Source organism: Equus przewalskii, chromosome 22 (genome assembly GCF_037783145.1).
Source record: "Equus przewalskii isolate Varuska chromosome 22, EquPr2, whole genome shotgun sequence".
Lineage (NCBI taxonomy): Eukaryota > Metazoa > Chordata > Mammalia > Perissodactyla > Equidae > Equus > Equus przewalskii.
Genome location: NC_091852.1, coordinates 38,226,833 through 38,249,410, shown reverse-complemented (window position 1 = coordinate 38,249,410; position 22,578 = coordinate 38,226,833). Strand labels below are relative to the sequence as shown.

Here is a 22,578-nt window from a genome sequence, read left to right as displayed (position 1 = left end):
CAACCCTCAGCTGGCTAGTAAGGAGATTATTTTTATTGGCTTGCAAGAACTAAGCAGTGTTATTAGAAATCTAATACAATAGCCTGTCCCGCTGAATATCTGAACCAGATACCTATTGCAAAGCCCTCCATAAAAGCTAACCAAGCTTTTCATCCATCATTAAAGAAATAAGAAGACTTTTGACAGAAAACAAATCATCATAAAGAAAGTACTTCTTTGAGCAAAATCTACCTTCCAATTTTATTTTACATTACCTAGTAAGTCATTTTTTGTCCTCAAGTAAGTTAAAAATCTAGTTCCAGACCCTAAGCCCCAGATGAATACATACCAGGTCCTCCCAAGGGCAGGAGGACAGAGGCACAGAAAATGTTGTACAGAGAAGATCTAAGGCAATGGAGTTTCTGGCTAAATTCATAATCTTAGCAACAGTTCAGGACCAGCACTATATTTTTATTCAAAGCAACTATAATCCTCTGCCACTCAGCTGATTGTCCCATGATCACTGTAATTCCCTAAGCAATGGATAGTGAATAAAGTAGAACCAAAATATTATTCCACACTCATACAGAAATAAAGCATGCACTACAACCAGTAAAGGGAAAATGAAATCTACACAAAAGAAGTGTGTTTCTAGTTTGCTTCAAATCTTAGGATATAAACATGCAGAAAGAGAATGACTAAGTAACAGGTGTCTTTTTATGATCAACAACAACATTACTTTGTATGTATAGAGTATCTCACAGTTTTCAAAACATTTTTTCATAAATTATATAATTTGATCCTCACAATCTTTCATAAAGTTGGCAAAGCATTAATTTTTACCTTCGTTTTACAGGTAAAGAAAATAAGATGGTGGGTTAAGTAAGTGTCAGGTCAACAGTCATAAACTAATACAGGGTGAGGCCAGGGCTACAACCATTACAGATAATAGTGTTCAATCCCTTCATTTCATAAACAAGAAAACAAAGGACCAGAGAGATTAAGTGAACTGCCCATCATCACATACCCTGAAATGAAAAAACATTGACTAGAAGCTCGGGATCCCCCATCTGCAGCCAATATTTATTTTACTACGACTGTGGCTCTTGACTCTGACTACATGTTGCAATAACCTAGAAAGCTTCCAAAATGCTGATACCCGGGGCCCATCTCTGAGCAATTAAATCAGAGGTGAGGCCTACACATCAGTATTTTTTTTTGTAATATATGTTTTTAAAGGTTCCCAGGTGATTCTAACGTACAGCTAAGCCTGAGCATCATCATACTCTATCATGGATTTCAAGTAAACAATTGACACGAGAAGAGTCAACCCTTGGATTTTCTGAAATTCTTTATTTCTCAGACTTACATAATAAAACCAGGAGAAAAGTCGTCCTCTGGGTTGGTAATGGCTATCCACAATGACCAGGAGGGTATCAAAGACCATGAAAACCCACTCTTTCATTGGAAGGAAATTAGGTTGAACCTGCAGATGAAGAAAAACATGCAAGAATAATGGAACAAAGGAAATAAATCTAAATATTACTTCTAGACCCAAGGTACAACCCCCTTCCATATCAAAGAGTGAAGTGCTATTTCAAAAAGTAAACTTCACGGGCTTGTGCAGTGGCGCAGCGGTTAAGTTTGCGCCCTCCACTTCAGCGGCTCAGGGTTCACAGATTCGGATCCCCGGTGTAGACATACACATTGCTTATCAAGCCATCCTGTGGCAGCAGCCCACATATAAAATAGAGGAAGATGGGCACAGATGTTAGCTCAGGGCCAATCTTCCTCAGCAAAAAGAGGAGGATTGGCAGTGGATGCTAGCTCAGGGCTAATCTTTCTCACCAAAGAAAAAAAGAGGAAACTTCATCTGCCAGATTGCATGAGATGGATAGGTATATGACAAATATACATCTTCACCTGTGTAGGAATAAGATTTACCTTTTACACAAGACTCAGCAGAGGGGAGAGGATGAGGGCTGCAAAACAGAACGTATCTGAGAACGCTTCAGAGTTCTCCTGTGTTCAGCGAGGATAATGTGAAGGGCGAAGGGAGAGACGTGCAGAGAAAGCAACTCAAAATTTGTCATTTCTATGACTTGCCATTTCACAAAGGAGGCGATATAGCAGCCTACAAAATTTTGCTCACCATCTCTAGCATTTCTGCTTACTCTCACCATATATTTATCATTCAAGAATCATCACATTTGCCTAGTTAATTAGGTATGAAAATATAAATGATCTTCATTTGGGAAAAGAAGAGGAAAGAGAATGCAAAAAAACAAAACAAAACCCAACTCATTAAAAAGAGAACTTGGTTTTAAAAATCATTTGTGACCATGGATGTCAAAAGCATTCATTAATGCGCACGTTAACACTCAGGTGGCACAGACTATAAAGGTCAATGCAGTGTTGAGTATCTCCTTGGAATTAATTCCTTGAATCAAAGAAGGCCTTCTTCTTAAGATCTGTAATTGTAGGTCATATGCAGACTTAGAATGAAGCTTGAAAACTTCAACTTTAATCAAATAATGAGGTCTTGAGTTTCTACTGAGTAACAACCAAGGGCAAGGTCATCAAGAATAAAAGCAAAGCCCCACCTCTGGGTTGTGGGCTTCTCAATGTTTTGTGTACTATGTGTCACAGTGCAGAAGAAAAGGGCAGGGGAATAAAGAATAAGAAAGCCTGGAACTCAAACTCTGAGCTAGACCACCGCTTATTACTGGGACAAATTACCTGTACAACTGGTAGTGTGACATAAATAACACCAAAATGAAGGCATCCCAGAAGGGTGCATTAACATTTTAGGTTGTAGATCTGCTTAGCATGTTGCCTCTGCTGAAGTATTCCAGGGTTCTTTCAAGGGTATGAAACATTTCCTCTCTAAAATTTTTCATCTTTTTCATCATTACAATAAGATTCAGGGTTTAAATTTAAATTTTCATACAGTAACTAACTACCTTTTTATCCTTTACGCAATAACCCCTTGGCCTCTTTCCCTTCCCCACGTGTAACACATACTTGTAGCTTTTGCCCCACGGCATCTATTCTCTTGTTTACTGGTAATAGCACCCTTTGGAGAATTCCCTCCTCCATGATTTGAAGCTTGGTGAAATGCTTAATCAAGCTACCCATCCTACCCTGCTCAAGGTGTGGGCATGGGACCCGTGGGACTCCGAATCTTAAGTGAGCGATGCAAAGACAGTAAATGACCACAGCTGATCCATCCCAGTGGGAGTGGTCTGCCGAGATGGCTCACCAGTACCTGTGCCTGGACTCCTCAAGTTGCCTTCGTTCTTCTTCTTCCCCTCAACCCAGTTTTTAAGCTTTTCCTTCAATTCCATGGGCTTCCAAATTCCCTATTCTTCTAGTTCCTTTTTTATTTAAATAAGTCAGTTTCTTTGCAAGCAAGCAAAAAACCCCACCATGAAAAAAGTGAACAGACAGCCCATAAGACACTCTGTGGGGACAGAGATGGGCTAAATAACATCGAATAAAGTCCAATTTTTGCAACAAGAAGTGTTAACGTAGATGCTGATGCTGATGATAACGGTTACTATTCCTGAGTGCTTAGCATCAGCATCTACCAGCCATTGCGCTTTACATACATTAACTCATTCAATCCTTACAACACTCCTGTCTGGTATTATCATCCCCATTTTACAGATGGGGTATAGGCTCTGAAAAGGAAAGTTACCAACGATAGGCCGTAGAGCTAGTAAGTACAAGTATTAGGATTTAAATACAGGACTCTCCTACTCCAAAGTCTATGTTTTTTAACCACTCAGCTATATGGTCTCCAGATACTAGCTACTAGGTAATGGGGCTTAAAAGAAGAATAAATCCATGCCTTTTTATTTTGATGGATACGTATTATCTGAAAAAGAGCACTGGAAATGAACGTTGGCCAGCTCGCCACATGTTTAATTAAGAAATAAATGCTTTGCAAAAATGAATAGGCACTTTGTCATTGACATCTACAATTAAAATGCAAAGTACAATTTTTTTCAGTCAGTAAACACTGCTTATTTATCATTTTTTGACAGCATTGTTCACTTTCAGTAAGCCTAGTTAACCTCCTAAGATTGGTCACCACTGATGTAATCAAAAAGACAACCCCTGTTGCATAAAATTGGTACCTTCAAATGGAAATGACCACTTAATTGTGACGGAGAAAGCAAAACAGAAAAGCAGCAAAGAAAAGTGTCTTAGAAGACACTGAGGCTCTCAGCGGCAGGGCCCACAGGTAGCATAACTTGGTGCGGCCATCACAGACTCTAACCTCACAAACTCAGGGCCAGGCTTCTCATTTTTCCAATGTTACACCACCAAAGCCCAACTGGTCCAAATCACCCTTAACTCACCTCCAGGACTTCCTCAGAGTCTGAAGAGAGGCTGGCTTCGTGTCTGGACACAACGACAGCAAGACTGCTTAAGGCTAACAACGCGTTGCCTTTGACCACTGGGCTCTCCCTGTTTAAAAAGAAAAAAAAATTCCAAGAGGATTTTGGGCGTATTAACCAGGAGACGAGAAGGTGCTATTATAGGGAGGGCAGATAAAGTCAAAAAGCACTTTTATTCCTTCACAGAGCCTCGTAAATGCAGGTCTGTCTGTTCCCTGATGCCAGCAGCTTCCTTCCTCTGACACTAGTGCTGATTTTTAACTCTTCTTATAAATGCATGGTCATTATGCTTTTTAGCCACTTAAAAACTCAAGCTGATATATCTAAGTTCTTTCTTCCTAAAATTTTTATTTCATCATTTGACATTACATTTCCTAAGCTATTTTCTTCTGTGTCATCTTAGGCCAATTTAACTTTATCGATTTGTTCTGAAAACATAACCAAGGACAGTTATGTGAATAAGGCCAGCAGAACGGAATAGCCTCTGGCTTTTCTAAAGCTCTGGTATGTGGAACCAGCTTCTAGCAAACTGCTTCAGACAGCATACTTTACTAGCAACTTGACACACTGGCAGCTTTCCTCAGTCATCATTATCCTCCCCTTCTTTCATTCAATATGTCAAAGCCAGCAACCTTAAAGTCAGTTTGTAATATAATTTAGAGACCCTAGATAAGATCAAAAAAAGGCCTGTTTTTAGACTATTTGGATTGAGAGTTGCCCTTTTATGTCATTCAAATGGCAGTTTTCTAATGTTAGCAATAAAATCTTAAGTATAACTTCTGAATTTAGTACCAAGAAAACTGCACCTTTTTAATATATTTACCCTTCAAAAATGTACATTTAGCATTATTCCATAATTCCAAGGTGATCCTATAGAATAAATCCCAGGTGGGACACCGATGAGATGCTCTTGGCTTGTCAACTCTGTCGTAACAGAATTCAGAACAGAGCACTCATACACCATCGATAGTCCAGTTCTCAGTTAGTCCTATAATTGTGAGTTCCCATAAATATAGAGAAGGTTTCCCAACACCTGGACTTGAGACGTGGACCTGAATCAGTGTATACACCCAAGAGACACCCCTGCTCACCTCAGAGCAGGAATAGAACAGATATGTAGGATGAGGAAGGCTTCCAGCCCTGGTCCCGTGCAAGCCTGGTACCTCCAGTGCCAGCCCATCGTCATGACTGAACATGTGAGTTAGCGGGTATTAAAAGGTTAGTATACACATGTGTTCCAGCATTTTTGCTTCCTTTTTGCCATCTATCTATTCATCCATTCCCTCCTTCCTTCTCTCTCTCCCACCTTGGGGTGGTTAAGCTCAGTGAAGGCTTACTCTGCACACTCGGTCATTTTGTTCACTCCTCCTTAATTCATTCATCTATGAGGCCTGCCATAAGTTGATAAGACAACAACATTTATATTAGGGGATGGGGTGGGGAGAGAAAGGAGGAAGGAAGTCTTGAGGTTTAAGCAAATGGCTTCAACTTAGGTTTTTCAGTGAGGATTACTGGGAACTCATATATCTAATAATAATACAGCAGAAAACAAGGCAAGACCTGGGCATTCCTAGGTGCCTTAGCCATGAAATCATTTAACAAAACCAAAATTAAATCTTTTATTTCTAATATTATCTCTTTATCCTGCTACAAAATGGTCATGAATCCCTAAAGCTAAACAAAAAATAGTTTTAAATTCTCAGTGATCTGAGAATTACATCCTCAGTTTTTATCACCCTGTAGAAAAAGTTAGATGGTCACCAGAAACTGGCTATCAAAGCTTTTAAAACAAAGATGTTATATTAAATGACATAAAAAGTATCTTTCTAAGCCTGGAATTCTGAAAGAGAATTTAGCCTCAGTTTTAAAACAGTGCCCAAAATGATTTTATTTCAAAAGTTTCACTGGCCTTGACATTCCTGAGCATGTATTGCTCTTGTAAAATGGAGAAATATGTATTTACAGCCACAGGTAATTAGACCTTTGGTTGCAGACTAAACACATATTTGAAATTAATCTTTGAACAGAAAAAACTGGTCCACAGTCCACACAATGCATGCTTAGGCCAAGCTACACAATTCACAAAGGTACCGTGACCAGCTCTTGATCATCTTTGCATTCCCTTCACGCCTAGCACAGTGACTTACGGAGAGAAGACACTCAATATATATTCAGTGAAACAAATTTGAGGAGGAACTGGCCAGGTGAAAATCTACAACTGGTTCAGCAAACACTCATCACCTTCTTGATCAAATAACTATCCCCTAGCAGTCCAGCAGCAGTAACTAATTTGCATAATAACATGTCAGCATCAGTACAGTATTTATCCAGGCACCACCACTGACATTTTAATTAAATTGTCTTTTGAAACAAACTGATGCCATTAACCTAATTAAAAAGCACAAGGAAGGATGAGCTACACTGATGCTTTCTTACGGACAAAGTGTTACCTTACATATTAGTAAAGTGACCCAATCCTTTGGGGATTTTTATCTTCAGGTTCAAATCTATTTAATTAATAACAATGAAAATAAACTTACATCAATCATCAGGTTTTACCTGTGTTCTGATTCTCCCCATCCCTGATGCTTTAGAAATGCTCTCAAACGAGCAAATCAGTCTAATCCTGTGACTGGGGTTTTACTTCCTGCATTTAACTCGCAGCTCAGAACAAAATAAGTCCTCCACTAGCCCAAATCAGCCCGTGGCAGCCCATGGTCCAAGGAACAGAAAGCCAAGCTGGCAGGAGGTGCTGGTGGGGTACTCTCATGGTCGGAGGAAGCCAGGGGGACAAAATTAAGAGAGGGCAGCAGAGTGATTTTTTCCCCTGCTTGATCATTACTCCCAGCCTCTGGACCTTAACTATCTCCTATTCACTTGCTGTCGTGCCTAGTACTGCCAGGCATGCTTTAATAAGATAAGGTCTATAAAGTGCTTTGAAATTTTTGATGAAAAGGTAACACCATGAGAACATGAATTATTTTTACTCCGTACCACTGAGAATGTGAACACACTCTTCTTAGGTATCAGTCATGAAACGACGCTCTGCAAATCTGAAGATTAAAGTCTTGTTGAAATAAAATTTTAGAATGGAAAATGCAAAAGCTACTAGAGAGGCAAAATTATAGTTTGTTTTAATAGAAAGCTGCTGGTTTCCTCAGCATTCAAGCTTTTTGCTGCAAATGTCAGAGGCCTGTTTTTAACAGGATATATGTAGACTACATAATAGAACAAACCGTGAAAGGTAAAGGTCAAAGGCAGCCCCCTTATCCCAGGACGCTCTCCCACTGTGTCTGCAATTCACCAAACTAGATAAGCAGACCCAAATGAGGCCCTATCGAAGCCTCTGCACTTTAGTGTTCATTTTGTCAACAGATATGTCAACAGATATTTCCCAGCGCCTCCCACAGAACTGAGTGTAGGGGAGGGTTACCACTTCTATTTCCCCTTATTCAGAAGCCCTGAGGCTGAGGAGTGCCCTGTACCGAGATCAGACTTGACGGTTAAGTCCCCGTTTAAGACATCACTGGTGGAAAGCTGACTCTAAGGTAGATCACGTTTTCTTTTTTTAAGGCAAAACCTATTTAGCTACAGAATGTTCCGGGACGTGATAGGGATAAACTATACTGCCATTAAATATTTCTAGATAATATGGACTTTCAATACACATGAAATCTTCTAGGTGGACGATATATCTATGTTATTTGGCAGATAAGAAGATCAAGGAAGGCAAACAGATGGGGCAGCAGCTAAAAGCGATGGTGGAACAGAGAAGTGTGCATAACTGAAATGAACCTACTGCCAGGAACAATTAGTCAGCTCATTAACAAAGGAATCTGAAGAGACTGTTCAAGCAAGTTCATTAGGGTATAATTTTCTTAGTGAGAGCTGACTTAAGATAAATAAAAGTTTCAAGGTAGTAATACTCAAGTTATTTTTATTAAAACAATCATAAGGATATGACTGAAATTGTCTTTTTACCGGGTCTTCATGTTAGTTTTTAGTATTTAAAAATTCAATTTTTAGATATCCTGGATCCAATAACACAAAGGGAAAGAAACGAAGCACTACTTTGATTTATTTGCTAGCTCATAGATGAGATTTAATAATCTATTTGTAGAACCCATATAATTCACATTAGCAAGGATTTCCTCCCCCAAACTAAACTAGAATCCTTTAAATCGGGGCCGGCCTGGTGGCGCAGTGGGTAAGTTCACACGCCGCGCTTCAGGGGCCCAGGGTTCGCTGGTTCAGATCCCGGGTGGGGACATGGCACCGCTTGGCACGGCATGCTGTGGTAGGCATCCCACATAGAAAGTAGAGGAAGATGGGCACGGATGTTAGCTCAGAGCCAGTCTTCCTCAGCAAAAGGAGGAGGATTGGCAGCAGTTAGCTCAGGGCTAATCATCTTCTTCTTCTTCAAAAAAGAATCCTTTAAATCTAAGTCTAAGCACGGGGCACTTTGTTAGGTACACAAGAAGGATACACCCTCAGAGACTCTTGATGTAAAAGTTCTGTTTGCATTGGTGCTTTTGTATTTTTCACAAAAAGACATGTAGTAAGAACTAACAATACAAGAAAGGACAGCAACTGATTTTTTAAAAAATAATTGGAAAGTCCTTTAAAATTCTTAAAGTTATGAAATACCCTAAAAGGAGAAAGATTGTGTACCTGCCAGGAAAAAAATGTTTATAGAAAATTTTTAGTAAGAGAAAAAAATGGATCTTACTTTGCAGCTGACTTGGTGATCTCCTCAGTCAACATGTCTCGCACCCTGCAACAAAGACGTGTGACAGTCCACGTTAGAGCAAGAACACAACCTTTTTGCTTATTCATCAGTTAATAAGAACCTCTGGCAATGACTCCAGATCTTAAAACTGTATATGTAGAATTTTAGTGTAAGGTGAAAGAACTGTAAGAAGGGCTTTACTTCAAAGAGAGTTTCATCTTCCTATTCCTGAGATGACTTCGTGGACGCGGGGAAGAAGGTGGATGTAACTAACAAGGGATGCACAGGCAGTGCTGCAATAGCATCATCTCTTAAACTGAGCAGTGGGTATACAAGTGCCCTTTATACTGTTTCTCTGCTGTGGACTGAATGTTTGTGTCTCCCCAAGATTCATACGATGAAATCTTAACTCCCGATGTATCATACTTAGAGATGGGGCCTCTGGGAGGTGGTGAGCGTGGAGCCCACATGAATGGGACTAGTGCCCTTATAAGAAGAGGCACCAGGGAGCTTGCTCTCTCTCCCTCTCTGCTCTCCACCACGTGAAGACACAAGGAGAAGGCAGCCATTTGCAAACCAGGTAGCAGGCCCGCACCAGATCTGCAGGCACCCTGATCTTGGATTTCCCAGCCTCCAGAACTGTAAGCAATTTCTCTATTGCTTAAGCCACTCGGTCTATGGTAATTTTGCTATAACAGCCTGAACGGACTGAGACACTCTCTCGGTTTTGCACAAGAGCTCAGCAAAACAACGATTTACTATTTCCAAATGGTAGGTAATAGAATAGTCACTATATACATATATAAAATAAAATTTTAAATGTTGGCTATAAAATCATTCTGAGGCTAAAAGAAAGCAATTAAATTTACAGCTTTGAAGGAAGGTATACTCAATTTAAATATTTACAGAATAAAAAAAATTTTTTCAGGGCCGGCCCTGTGGCCTAGTGGTTAAGTTCGGCACGCTCTGATTCAGTGGCCCAGGGTTCAGTTCCAGGGCACAGACTCACACCACTCGTCAGCGGCCATGCTGTGGTGGTGACCCACATACAAAATAGAGGAAGACTACTGGCACAGATGTTAGATCAAGGCGAATCTTCCTCAGAGAAAAAAAAAAAAAAAAAAAAAATTCAACATGAGACCCTTGAGATACAGTGAAAAACAATCAGGGACTGCCAAATTTACGTTTTGAAGATGATATCATAGCCATTTTCACTATATACTTTGAGTTTCATAAATTCAAAGTTTTCATAAGTATTATAAAACTTTTGCAAATATAAATTTTATTTGCATTCATAAATATTTTCATTTGTAATATAAGAAGATCTGAGCTATACAGCACTCCCTGAGAATGAGTCATTCTTAAGAGTCAGGTTTTCGGATAGCTGTAAACTTCTCCTACAGACCTTAAACTTGTATTTTATAAAACCATTTGACAATAAATTTCTCTAAAATGTATTGTCCAATCTCAGTCTTCCTAAGTGGAGTATAGTGCATTCAATGTATTCTTTTATTGGTCAGTATGAAATATTTACAAATGGTGAACTGCCTGTACCTCTACACATGGCCAAACTTTCCACTTGTAGACTAGTTCCCTTCCTTATCTCCTCCCTTCTCTTTGCTGCATCACCAATTTTTCCTTCTCTACTTCTACTACTCCCCTTAGCGTGGGAACACACTGTAATATCTACCAACTGAAAAGAAGAAAAAGCCCTCCATGGGACCAGCCCGGTGGGATAGCAGTGAAGTTCGCGCACTTGGCTTTGGTGGCCCGGGGTTCACAGGTTTGGATCCCAGGCATGGACCTAGCATTGCTCATCATGCCACACTGTGGCAGGAATTCCACATAAAATAGAGGAAGACTGGCACAGATTTAGCTCAGTGACAATCTTCCTCAAGCCAAAAAGAGAGAGAGAGAGCGTGCGCGCGAGCAAGCACAGGGTCGACGTTCCTCACAAAAAAAAAAAAAAGAAGAAAAAGCCCTCCAGCTATTGCCCCATTTGGCTGCTCCTTGCACATCAGAACTCATTTAAAAGAGTAGTCTACACTTGATGACTCTGGTTCATCTCTTTCCACTCTCTCCAGATCCTTTTAGATCTGGCTTTTGTCCCCAGAACTCCAACAAAACAGCTCCTGTCATGGTCACCAATGACTTTCAAGAGGCCAAATTTAATTCCCCATTCTCAGTCACCATCTTTTGCAGCCTCACAGCAGCATTTGACATAATTGGTTGCTCCTTTATTGAAACACTTTCTTCCATCGGCTTTAAAGATTCCATTCTCTCTTGGTTTTCTTCCTACATCACTGATCACTGATTTTCTGTGAGCTTTACTGGTTCCCTCCTCATCTTCCCCACTTCTAAATGTTGAAGTGCTCTGGGGCTCAGTCCTCTGACCTTTACTGTATCTTCACTCACTCCCTAGGTGATTTCATCCAGCATCTTGATGTTAAATTCAGTCAATATGCTGAGGATTCCCAAATTTCTATTTCCAGCCCTGAACTCTGGACTCATACAGTCAACAACCTACTTGATATCTCCAACTGGAGATCTAATTAGATATCTCAGGTTTAGCAAGTCCCAAACCTGATTTCTACCCTACAGAGATCTGCTTTTCTATAGTGTTCCCCATCTTAATAAATGGGAACTCTGTACTTTTAGTTATTCAGAGTCAAAATCTTGGAGTTATCCTTGACTTCCATCTTTTTCTCATAACCTTTATTCCATGCATCTGCCTATATATTTTGGGGAGTATAGCCAACGTACCACCCCCACCAGATTATCACTTTCAGAAGATAAAATTAAAACTACATGTAAAGGATAGTAGCAAATAGGAAGCAAAATCCAAATTCTTCATGTCTAATCTGAAATCCAATGTCATAACGTTTTAAACTACATTGCTATTTTTAAAATAAATTTAGAAACTGTAACAGAATAGAATTAGTTAAACACACACACAGCTTCTGCTTCTCTACATATGCCAACTGTCAGTAAATAAAAATCTAAAATCACGTAACCTTTGAACAGATTTTTAGATTAAAGAAACCTGTGGCTGCAGGCAAAGCTATTTAAATTCTGAGCACTTTACTTAGATTTAGGCTGCTGCGATGCTAGTCTGACAAGGTGTTCATCCCAACCCATGTAACAATTTAAATCGCTTTTAATGTGCCAGCACTTACACATTTCCAGATAATATAGTGGGAATTCACTAGGGGGTGTCTGCCAAAGAAATTAAAGGGCTGACATGGTAAAGTTGTTCCTAATAACGGAGATGTGTTGGGGAGAGGGAGCAGGGGAGTGGAAGGGCATTCCTGGACAACGTAAGTTAGGAAGGCAAGGAACTGAGTGGGAAAAACAGAATTTTTCATTCAAAAGTATATAAAATAATCAGCTATACGAGGGAAAAAAACCATTTCCACATTGCTTTAGGAAACAATAAAAAATACATAAAATTGATGAATAAAGCTGTCCTTTTATCTGGGAAGAGGATGGAAAACACACTTAGATCTTCAGACTTTTCCCCTTCAGGCTCACATAGGAGTTAAAATCCTCAACATGGAAGCCATTAAGGTGGCCACCTTCTCCCTCATAGTCCGCTTCCCATGATAAACACTGAGCAGAAGCGCCACGTCCTCACCAGAGCCAGGCTGTGCTTTTCTTGTATTGCACCTCCTCAGGTCCTTCTTTTCCATGTTTTAGCTGCAACTCCAGCTCTGCTATTCTTCCCTGCAAAAACCACAGCACGGGTCAGCATGCAACCTCTATGGGTGAAATTATCTAGAAATTTCTTTGGAAAACACTTAGATAACAGATGCCTCCTTTCCGAATTGGCCATAAATGTTCCCGATATTAGATTATGAAGGAGGATGTGTGAGGAATGATAATTACATCACTGCTCTGGTATTTCTACATTCACCAAAGATGTATACCCTGGAGAAGTTGTATGTTTGGCAAATTTAGTGCAGAGCACTTCATTTTGAGATATCTATTAAAAGCAGATTTGAATTCCATAGGTCCCATTCAAAAAATCCCCTATATAGTAATGATGTGCCTGTGTCAGCAGCTGATAAATTCAACTGATGCTCTAGCAAGATTGGAGTCTGAGCACCAGTTTTATAACAGAATGGTAGAAGACAAGGATACGTATATAACTCTTAAGATTCAGGTAATATATAATAAAAGTTACTCTCAAATAGCTGCACATTACATTTCTATTTTTTGAGTGAACTTATAAAAAGAAACATGATAATTTTTAACTTCTACCATGTAATAAATATAGCTAATAGCATCCCTTTAAGACCAAGGCCTTCAAATATTTATTATCCTTTCTATTTTTTTACACTCAGGATTATTTTGATCAGATGCTTTCCCTTCTAGTCCATCACCAATTACATTACGAAAATGTAATTAAAATACTGGTTTACTGATGCACTCTAAGTTGGACAAGAACTTAGACTGCATACTGTATTACTCAGTAATACCACACCATTTTCACAAGTGGTTGTGCAGCTTACGTTCTCACTAGCAGTGAATAAGAGTTCTAGTTACTTCATATCTTCACCAACATTTAAAATTGTTAGGCTTTTCATTTTTACCATTCTGGCAGGTGTGAAATGGTGTTCATTACGCTTTTAATTTTCATTCCACTGTTTATCAATGAGATTGAGCATCTTTTCCAATGTTTATTGACTTTTGGATTTCCTATTCTGTCCATTTTTCTATTGTCTTTTCCTTATTGATTTTGGAGTTCTAAGGTAGAAAGAAGAGCAAAAGTTATCTCTCTCTATATCCTCTAGAGAGGGAAGCACTGTGGCTTGACAGGGTAAGGATGTAGGCTCTGGAATCAGAACGCTTGATCTAATGCCATTTCCACTTACTTGCTGTGTAAATTTGGGCAAGTTACTTCATCTCTCTAAGCTTCAGTTTCCTCATTTCTAAAACATAGCTAACAACTATCTTATGGTATTAGAGCATCATATTAAATAATGTGAAAAAGTGTCTGTTTAGTCTAGTGCCTGATATATAATAGCTACCATTACCACGTTGTTGACAATAACAGCAAAAAATCCCACCTCCCCTTTTATCTTCTTATGTAATGATCTTTCATGAATATTATCTAAATCCTTCTTGAAATAATTCATGTTTTAATCTGTATACTCTCACAGAGTAAAAGGTTCCTAAAAATGTAATATCCAGACTCTACAGTTGCATGTCCTTGTATTTCTCTCATACACCCTCAGGTACTAGCCTGTGAGCTCACTGAAGCCAAGGACTGGTTTATCAGTCTAAGGAGTCCCGGTATTTAGCACAACTTCCAGCACACAATGCCCTGGGGCTCACGTTCAGGCACTCTGAGATTTGATGGGCATTCTATTCACATCCTTCATAGTTTCTGTTTACTTCAATCATATCATCCTATCTCCATGTTTTCAAAGACAGAATCCTGGCCCTTCTATTCTCTCCTTTGTCTTTTGGAGCAATGTATCAGAGGTGATCAAATTGGCAAGATATATTAATATTTAATATTGATATTGGCCTCCCAGAGGGTAGGCAAAAAAGAAAATATTTGTATTGCCTGGCCCTGTTCATTACGCTTCTTAAATGATGCTTCTTTACCCCTAAAATACTTACTTTCCATAATGCTTTTCCAAAAAAGAAACAGGAAATTAAAAGGTTAAAATCTGCTCAGAAATAAACACAACACAAGCTAGTCTATATGCAGCCTCTTGAGAAAGCCTACTTTCCCAGTCTCTCCTGTAGCCATAAACCAGTACAATCGGGTTTCTTGTTTTTTGGGGGTTTTTTGGCTGAGGAAGAGTCACCCTGAGCTAACATCTATTGCCAACCTTCCTCTTTTTTCTTGAGGAAGATTAGCCCTGAGCTAACATCTGTGCCAATCGTCCTCTATTTTGTATGTGGGTCACTGCCACATCCTGGCTTGATGAGCATGCCATGTCTGCGCCCAGGATCTGAACTGGTGAAACCCTGGGCTGCCGAAGCAGAGCACACAAATTTAACCACTTGGCCATGGGGCTGGCCCTGTAACTAAGTAAATTTCTTATTTTTTCTTTCTCAGAGTCTCTGTTCCTCTCAATCCCTTCTCCTGGAATGTCTCTCTAACTCCTTTCACCCAGTCCATGTTAGGCTATTTAGTCAGATCCAAATCTTTGTTGTCCAATTCTCCACCTATTGGTGATAGGGATCAGTGACATTCAACTCAGTCACCTCTGCTTCTGATTAACAGCTGTGGTTAAGGGAGGAAGCATTCACTGGGTGATAGAAGGCTGAAATGATCACCTGAATTGAGATTTTTGGATTGCCTCTAGATTCCAGTTATTAATCTATCTACCCTCTTACTTTTTCCTATCTCTAGCCTATGCAAGCAAGGACATACTGATTATAGTGAGCAATTTCACCTAGCTCCAAACCTACACATTACAACAAACAAGCAAACAACCCTTACAAATGGTCAGAGAGTAATTTACTAGGGGTCACAGTTCCTGACCCTGGTTTTTATTTCAGATTATTTTGAAACTTAGCTTACCAACTCAGGAAACAAGCATCTGCAGTCAACCTGCTTTAATTCCTCTCTCCTGTTTGAGGTCACATTCACAATCCCTAAGAGCCCTTTACACAAAAGCTGGAGACCTTACCCTCCTCAGCATCCCACAAGGGCCAAAGGTAAAGCCAGCTGTAGAGGGCTCCTTACCAAAATGGACTCTGAACTGTCAATCAACTTGTATCTGCATTTTTCATCTTAATGGGAAGAAATCCAAATACCTTCCCATGTCAACCACTTTGATATGCTTATAATTCAAAATCCCACATCTGGTGGAAAAATTAGATAAGGCTGGAAGCAGACGACTATGCAAAAGTCACTAGTAGTGTTCAGATCTCAAACTTATTCACATCATAATCAACCTCCAGGAAATAACGTAGAATGTACCTTTTAGCGTGTCTCCTAGGCCTAATTGAATAAAACATGGCTCCTCTAAATGATCCTCTAGTTTAATGCTACAAAATATGTCTAGCACCAGATGGAAGTAATTATAACTTCTATGCAGAAGCAGTATCCTCCAGGACAGAAATTCTTGATATAGACGAGGAGTCTGGCAGTTGCCCTAACTCTTCTAAGATACCATAAATTCTATTTAAGTGTGTGGACTCATTTAAAAAACTTGTTGAATATTTAAAATGCATCAGTGCACTTTCAAATAATAGTGATAGCCTAAAAAGCAAAGCTATACTCTCAAATAATACTGAGAATCTTCTTATTATAGTCCATACTTTTGTCACCAATTCTCAATGGAACTGGACTTATCAGACATCCAAAGTAAAGAGATTTTAAATAATAAATAAATAAAGATACACACTATCACCTACAACAGCAGAAAGGCAGAATACTTGATCTGCATTACTAAAAATACTCAGCTGGCTTTTCAAAAATAGATCTGTCCTTTGAAATATTAAACCAATTTGCATTATTTGTTACAACTAATGACAGCATCAGAGAAAATGCAAGAGGCAGTGGAAAAGACAGGCTCTGGAGTCAGACAACTCTGGGTCAAGCTCCAATTCTTTCATTTACTGCCTGTAGGGTTTTGCGCCATTTGCTTTGCTTTCCTATCTAACCCTGCTTCCCCAACTAGAATCCCATTATACGTGGGGTTAACAACACCTGCTTTGGAGGGTTTCTATAAAGATTAATTGAAATAATATACGTTAAATATTGGACACACACCAGTTATTCAATAAATGGTAGCTCATTATAAAAAACAACATGGAGGGTTTTTTTAGTCAATTGCAAGTCATCTGCATGAGTTATACCATAATCCTGTTCAATTTAGCCTTCCTTATGCTCAGAGCTAAATAAAATTCAGCTTATTCCACAGGAGGAGGAGTTATTCTTCCCTTCTCCTGGTGCCCATACTACTCTGTACATCCTCTATTAAAGCATCAAAGATGTTGTACTGGGATTTCTAGTAGACACATTAGTCTCCCGCACCGGACTGGGAATTCGTTGAGAGGAAGGAGGGCTTTATTCCCCTCTGTATCCCACGTGCTTGGCACACAGCCTGGCCAGTAAAAAGTGCTCCATAAAAGTTTGGTAAAGGAAAACACTACAAAATTACGTTGGGAAAAATGAATGTGAAAAAAAGTGCCTACTCTGATTTGCAATCTCACTCTTCTTGCATAAAAACTAGAATTGGTTAAGGATGTGCATCAGTAAGGCAGCCATTCCCTCATGCATCTATTCAAAACTGAGTGCCCAGATGCAGCTGAGGATAAAAAGTGTGTAAGCTGAGCCAAAGGAAACAATGGAACCAAGCGAACATCTGTAAAATGAGGATTCTAGTGTAGTTTGGGTAGCCATCTAAACCACTGTTGCTCAGTGTGGTTGATAGACTAAGTGCGTTAAAATTTCCTGGCAGCTTGATAAACATGTAGATTCCTGGTCCACTACTCAATCCTAATCAGGTACTGAAGATGTGTCGGTACTTTATAAATTCAAGACTCAATAAAATATGTTGCAGCAAGATTTTAATTTGAGAACACCCAGGCTCAGATACTTAGTCATCTCCCCTCCCTCTACACACCTCCCCCCAGTCCTTCAGGACAGTTGTTAACTTTAACCATAATACCACATTTCCCGAGACTCCATGAAATCCTTACTCTGGGCCATATATTACTGAAGAACCACCAGATTTTTTCTATCATCCTTAAAAGTGAATTTTAAGCTAGGAAAAATGATTGAGTTAGTTGTTTTCTTATACTGTTAACTATTCATGTATTCCCAAACTGATTAAAAATTATTTCTAATTTTAAAAATTCACAAACTATAACTTACAATCTTATTGCATTAAATGAAGTCAAATTGAGCATAATTCATTTATTTAGCACCTATTATGTCTCAGACACTATGTCAGTTTCTAGAGAGACAACAGAGAAGAAAACACAGCTCCTAGCTTTATGGAGCAGAGATGACTGGAGGGAGGCCCCAGACAAATAACAAAGGGGACAGGTGCTTCAAAAGGGGAAGCACGGGTTCTAAGGAGGCGCATAAGAGGGGCATACAATCCAGGGGGCAGGGGAGCACACAGGTGCTTTCCCAGATTAAAGGATCTGAAGAACAAGTAGAATAAGGTGGGCAGAGAGGGAATGGCAGTGCCTGCCACAGAAGGAACAGCGTGTAAAAGTCAAGAGGTTAGGGAAGACCTGCTGAGTTTGGAAAACAAAGAAATTCAGCAAGGCTGAGACACAAAATTCACGGGAAGGGTTATGAGCTAAGCCTGGAGACATACGCAAGTCCAGCTTGAGGAGACACAGGTGCAAGGGCACACCATGAGCTCAGGTGGGGACATGCTCAAGTGGAGGTGCTAGGCGACCCACAGGGGACATCCGGAAGATGTTCAGAAAGCAGTAGGAGAGAGGAGAGCAGTACTCAATGGGGAGCTGTGGACGGGACACACATGGAGGCATCGACATTTAAAGTTCAAGGGCAGTTATATATGTACTCCTCACATTCTTTTATGAGCAAAAATAACCACTGCATTTTTGACGGTGCTATTTTCCCAAGTGCTTTTACATTAAATACATATTTGCAGCAAAATTTGAGATAAGAAAGAGACCCTCCCCTAGGGCAAACCGTCCTATGACTTCATTACCTGTAAAACGGCATGGTAAGCTCGATTCATATATGCAAGCCAGGCCTGCGGGAGAAAAATTGCACGGTGCCACTCTGAGAGCTGGATGTGAACCTGTGGGAAAAACATACCACATCATCAGTTAGACAGCACCGTATTAAAACAGAATAAAATTAAAACTATATCATTGAGGGGCTGGCCCCGTGGCCGAGTGGTTAAGTTCGCGCGCTCCACTGCAGGCGGCCCAGTGTTTCGTCGGTTCGAATCCTGGGCGCGGACATGGCACTGCTCGTCAGACCACGCTGAGGCAGCGTCCCACATGCCACAACTAGAGGAACCCACAACGAAGAATACACAACTATGTACCGGGGGGCTTGGGGAAAAAAAGGAAAAAATAAAATCTTTAAAAAAAAAAAAAAAAAAAACTATATCATTGATTCTTTCTTTCCCTTCATTTAAATGGTTTAGGTTCTAAAACAAACCAGATCAGTCTAGGATCAGAATCACAAATAAGATCTTTCGGATATTTTCAAAGGAGAAGAGTTTAGAGTCCTATAAAGACAAAATAAAATAAGTCTGGAATTTTCTAAATTAAAGCAAATAAAATCCTACAATAATAACAAGTTAAGATGTATGTGTAATACAAATATGTCCTCGAAAATTAGGGGAAACTCTGTAAAGCCTCTTGCCAATGTCAGGAAACTAGGTATGGTCTAACAAATCCCCCTAGTAATTTTAAATAAAAATAAATATTGCTCACATCCTGGATTTCCAGTATGACAATTTCTGAAGTAATAAACTTAAATTGCCAAGAGAAATATCATGTTGTGTAGCGACCATGATGGTCAGAGCATGCAAATGAGTACTGCACACAGCAATTGTGTACACCACTAGTTAAATGCCCTTTAATCAGTGTGGGTAAACAAGAGAAAAATGATATATGCCAACACTGAAACCCTGTTTCTGAAGAGAGAACCCAGACAAAACATCTGGTTTTCATAGTCATTTCTGTTTCTACCTATTAGTATACAGCTATCTTGCAACAAATCTTCCCAAAGTCTGCTTCTGTTATAGAGAAATCACTCAAGAAAAACAGTCACATTGCATCACATTTCATGTTTCCTGTAACTCTTCTCATCTAAATGCAAACAACTCAAACTTCAGTCTGTCCTACAGACAAAAAACAACAACAAACAAAAAGGACAAATTTCTATAAAATTACCCTAGAATCATGATCACTGAAGTGCTTAAGGAGATTTTATTGTAGTCTAAGAACTAATTTTCTCAAGTGATTTGTGATGAGGAAGAGAAGAACCTCTCTGAATATAGTTGGCTCCCATGGCTTCTGGTACTTCTGTTAACCTCGATCTTAGTGTGGGCCTTCTACACAGAAGGCGCTACAGGAGGAGATGAGGATTATCAATTGATCTGTGTCCGCAGAGAGCTTTCTAGTGGGAGAGTCAGAAATGGGCACAGATTCTAAGGCAAAATTATGAAGAATTTACGGGAAGAAAGAGAACAAAACAGATTAATTCTGTCTGTTATCTATCACCTCTCATTCCACTATTGCTTTTTTTTTAAGAGTTAGATACTCAAACAGTATGAAAAAGATATTCAGACCATGAAATGAACTTTTAAAAAAATTATAAAGACAGATTTCTTCTATTTCTGATTAAGTGCTCACTCTGTCAAATACGGCAGGGGCAACCCTGTTAATGTGTCAACAAACATCCTTCAAGAAATGGGCCCATCAATTCCCGTTTCGCCTTATCCCGGAAGCAGACCACAACCTCGGCCGCACTGCCAGCTGGGGAGGCATTACTCAGTCCTTGACCTTGCTCTCTGTTTCCAAAATGTGGAGAATTTTCTTTAACTTTTTTCCTATCAATCTGCTCCCTTTCCATAAAGCACATTAATTATTTTTAAGTCTTAGTTTGAGACTTGGATCTAACAGGAAGAACACTCAAACACCACAACCAAAACTTTTTTATCTCTTACTTCAGAAACTGAAATATTTCAAAACTTTCCTGTCAAAAAAATCCATGAGCATCATCACATTACTGAGAGTATCCATGCCCTCAGCAAATGGGCAAAAAGGGCACTGAATGTTTTTGGAAAGACAATGGTCTCAATTGCTTCTTAAACCTGAGTTTAAAAAAAAAGAAAGTATTGGGGAAAAAACGTAAAGCAAAATGAGCAAATCAAACGTTGAGCTTCTAAGAACAAAGACATTCATGCCAGGAAACTTATTTAAAAGGAAGTTATCAACTGAAGGTTAAAGCTAATCTTCCTCCTGTTGCTCCAACCACATCTGAAGGTGGGCACAGGGACACAGCAGAATGCTCGAGCCTGGACACTAGCCTGAACTCTTCAGGTTTTATGAGATTATACCTAGTCTTAGTGTTCTGTGGAGTCGGCTGTGAGTAAATCTCTTTAAAAATGCACTCTCTTGCTCTTTCCCTTACTGCAGAGAGATTTAGGGAACAGCTTGAAGACAGTCATCCCCTGACACTCCACTGTGTTACAGGCAAAAGAGACTTCCTTGACCATCTTTAACAAAAACACATTTTAGGATGCTATTCCAATTCAAAATATAGCCACCCATATGGGTTAATGCTGCTAGGATGAAAAACACAATTAACATTTTTAAAGTATGAAAATTATATATAATTTGCTATACTTGTGAGAAGCCTTTGAAGGAAACCCAATCAACAAAATAATTCCAAATCATGAAGTTGCAACCTTGTAATTCAGCACATGATAAAGCAGGATTCTCAACCACCGTGCACCAAGTTTTAACGAATATGCGAAATTTACTTTTTCTATAACTTCACATACCCTTGCAATGACAGGTGTCTCATGGACTGTTGAGATGAGAAGGTTCTATGATTTAGAGAAGAATAAGAAAGAGTAAGAGTTTCTATGGGTGAGAGGTAGTTAAGTATAATGAAACACTGTGCATGTGCACAAGAGACCACATTAGGGAAACATGAAAGTAGGGCTGGCAGGAGAAGGAGGATGAGGTGAGGGAGCAGCTTACAGGGTTAAAGCGGGTGGTCAGGGTAGACCTCATTAAGAAAGTGGAGTCTGATGAAAACTTGAAGGAGATGAAGATGTAAACACCAAAGTAAGTGCTGGTAGGCATGTAAAATGGTTCAGCCATTATGGAAAACAGTTTGGTGGTTCCTCAAAAAGGTAAACATTGAATTATCATGTGACCCAGCAATTCCACTGTTAGGTATATACCCAAAAGAATTGAAAATAAGTTTTCAAACAAATAATTGTACATAAATGTTCACAGCAGTACTTTCGCCATAGCCAAAAGGTGGAAATAACCCAAAATCTTATGAACAAATGAATGTATAAACAAAATATGATAGATCCACAATGGACTATTACTTGGCCATAAAAAGGAATGAAGTACTGATGCATGCTACAAGGTGGATGAACTTTGAAAAGATTATGCCAAAGTAAAAGAAGTCAGACATAAAACTCACATATTATATGATTTCATTTATATGAAATACCCAGAATAGGTAAATCCCTAGAGACAGAAAGCAAAAGCCAGAAGGACACAAAGTGGTTACGGGGGGTGGGGAGGAGAGAGGGAAGAGAAAGAATGGGGGGAGAAATGGGGAGTGACTGTCTAGTGGATACATGGTCTCATTTAGGGATGATGAAAATGTTTTGGAACTGGATAGAAGTGATGGTTGCACATCATGAATGTACTAAATGCCACAAAATTGTACACTTTAAAATAGTTTTATTTTATGTGAATTTCACCTCAATTAAAAAAAAAGGTACAGCAAAAATCCTAAAGTGA

The 22,578-nt window shown here is 39.3% G+C and overlaps 1 protein-coding gene across 10 annotated transcripts in view; it reads right to left on the bottom strand.

Moving 5' to 3' along the window:
- The window catches only part of FOCAD (focadhesin), a 270,485-nt gene that overhangs the window by 53,336 nt on the left and 194,571 nt on the right, over positions 1-22,578 (bottom strand). For all 10 annotated transcript variants that reach the window (XR_011531312.1, XR_011531311.1, XM_070589694.1 and 7 more), the window contains 5 exons: positions 18,777-18,869; positions 12,749-12,837; positions 9,115-9,159; positions 4,347-4,455; positions 1,349-1,465 (listed from right to left, as the gene is read on the bottom strand). Coding sequence is in view for 8 of the 10 variants with exons in the window: in XM_070589694.1 (XP_070445795.1) it covers positions 1,349-1,465; positions 4,347-4,455; positions 9,115-9,159; positions 12,749-12,837; positions 18,777-18,869 (453 nt within the window). In the remaining 2 variants the exon portion in view is untranslated. The remainder of the gene's footprint in view (positions 1-1,348; positions 1,466-4,346; positions 4,456-9,114; positions 9,160-12,748; positions 12,838-18,776; positions 18,870-22,578) is intronic.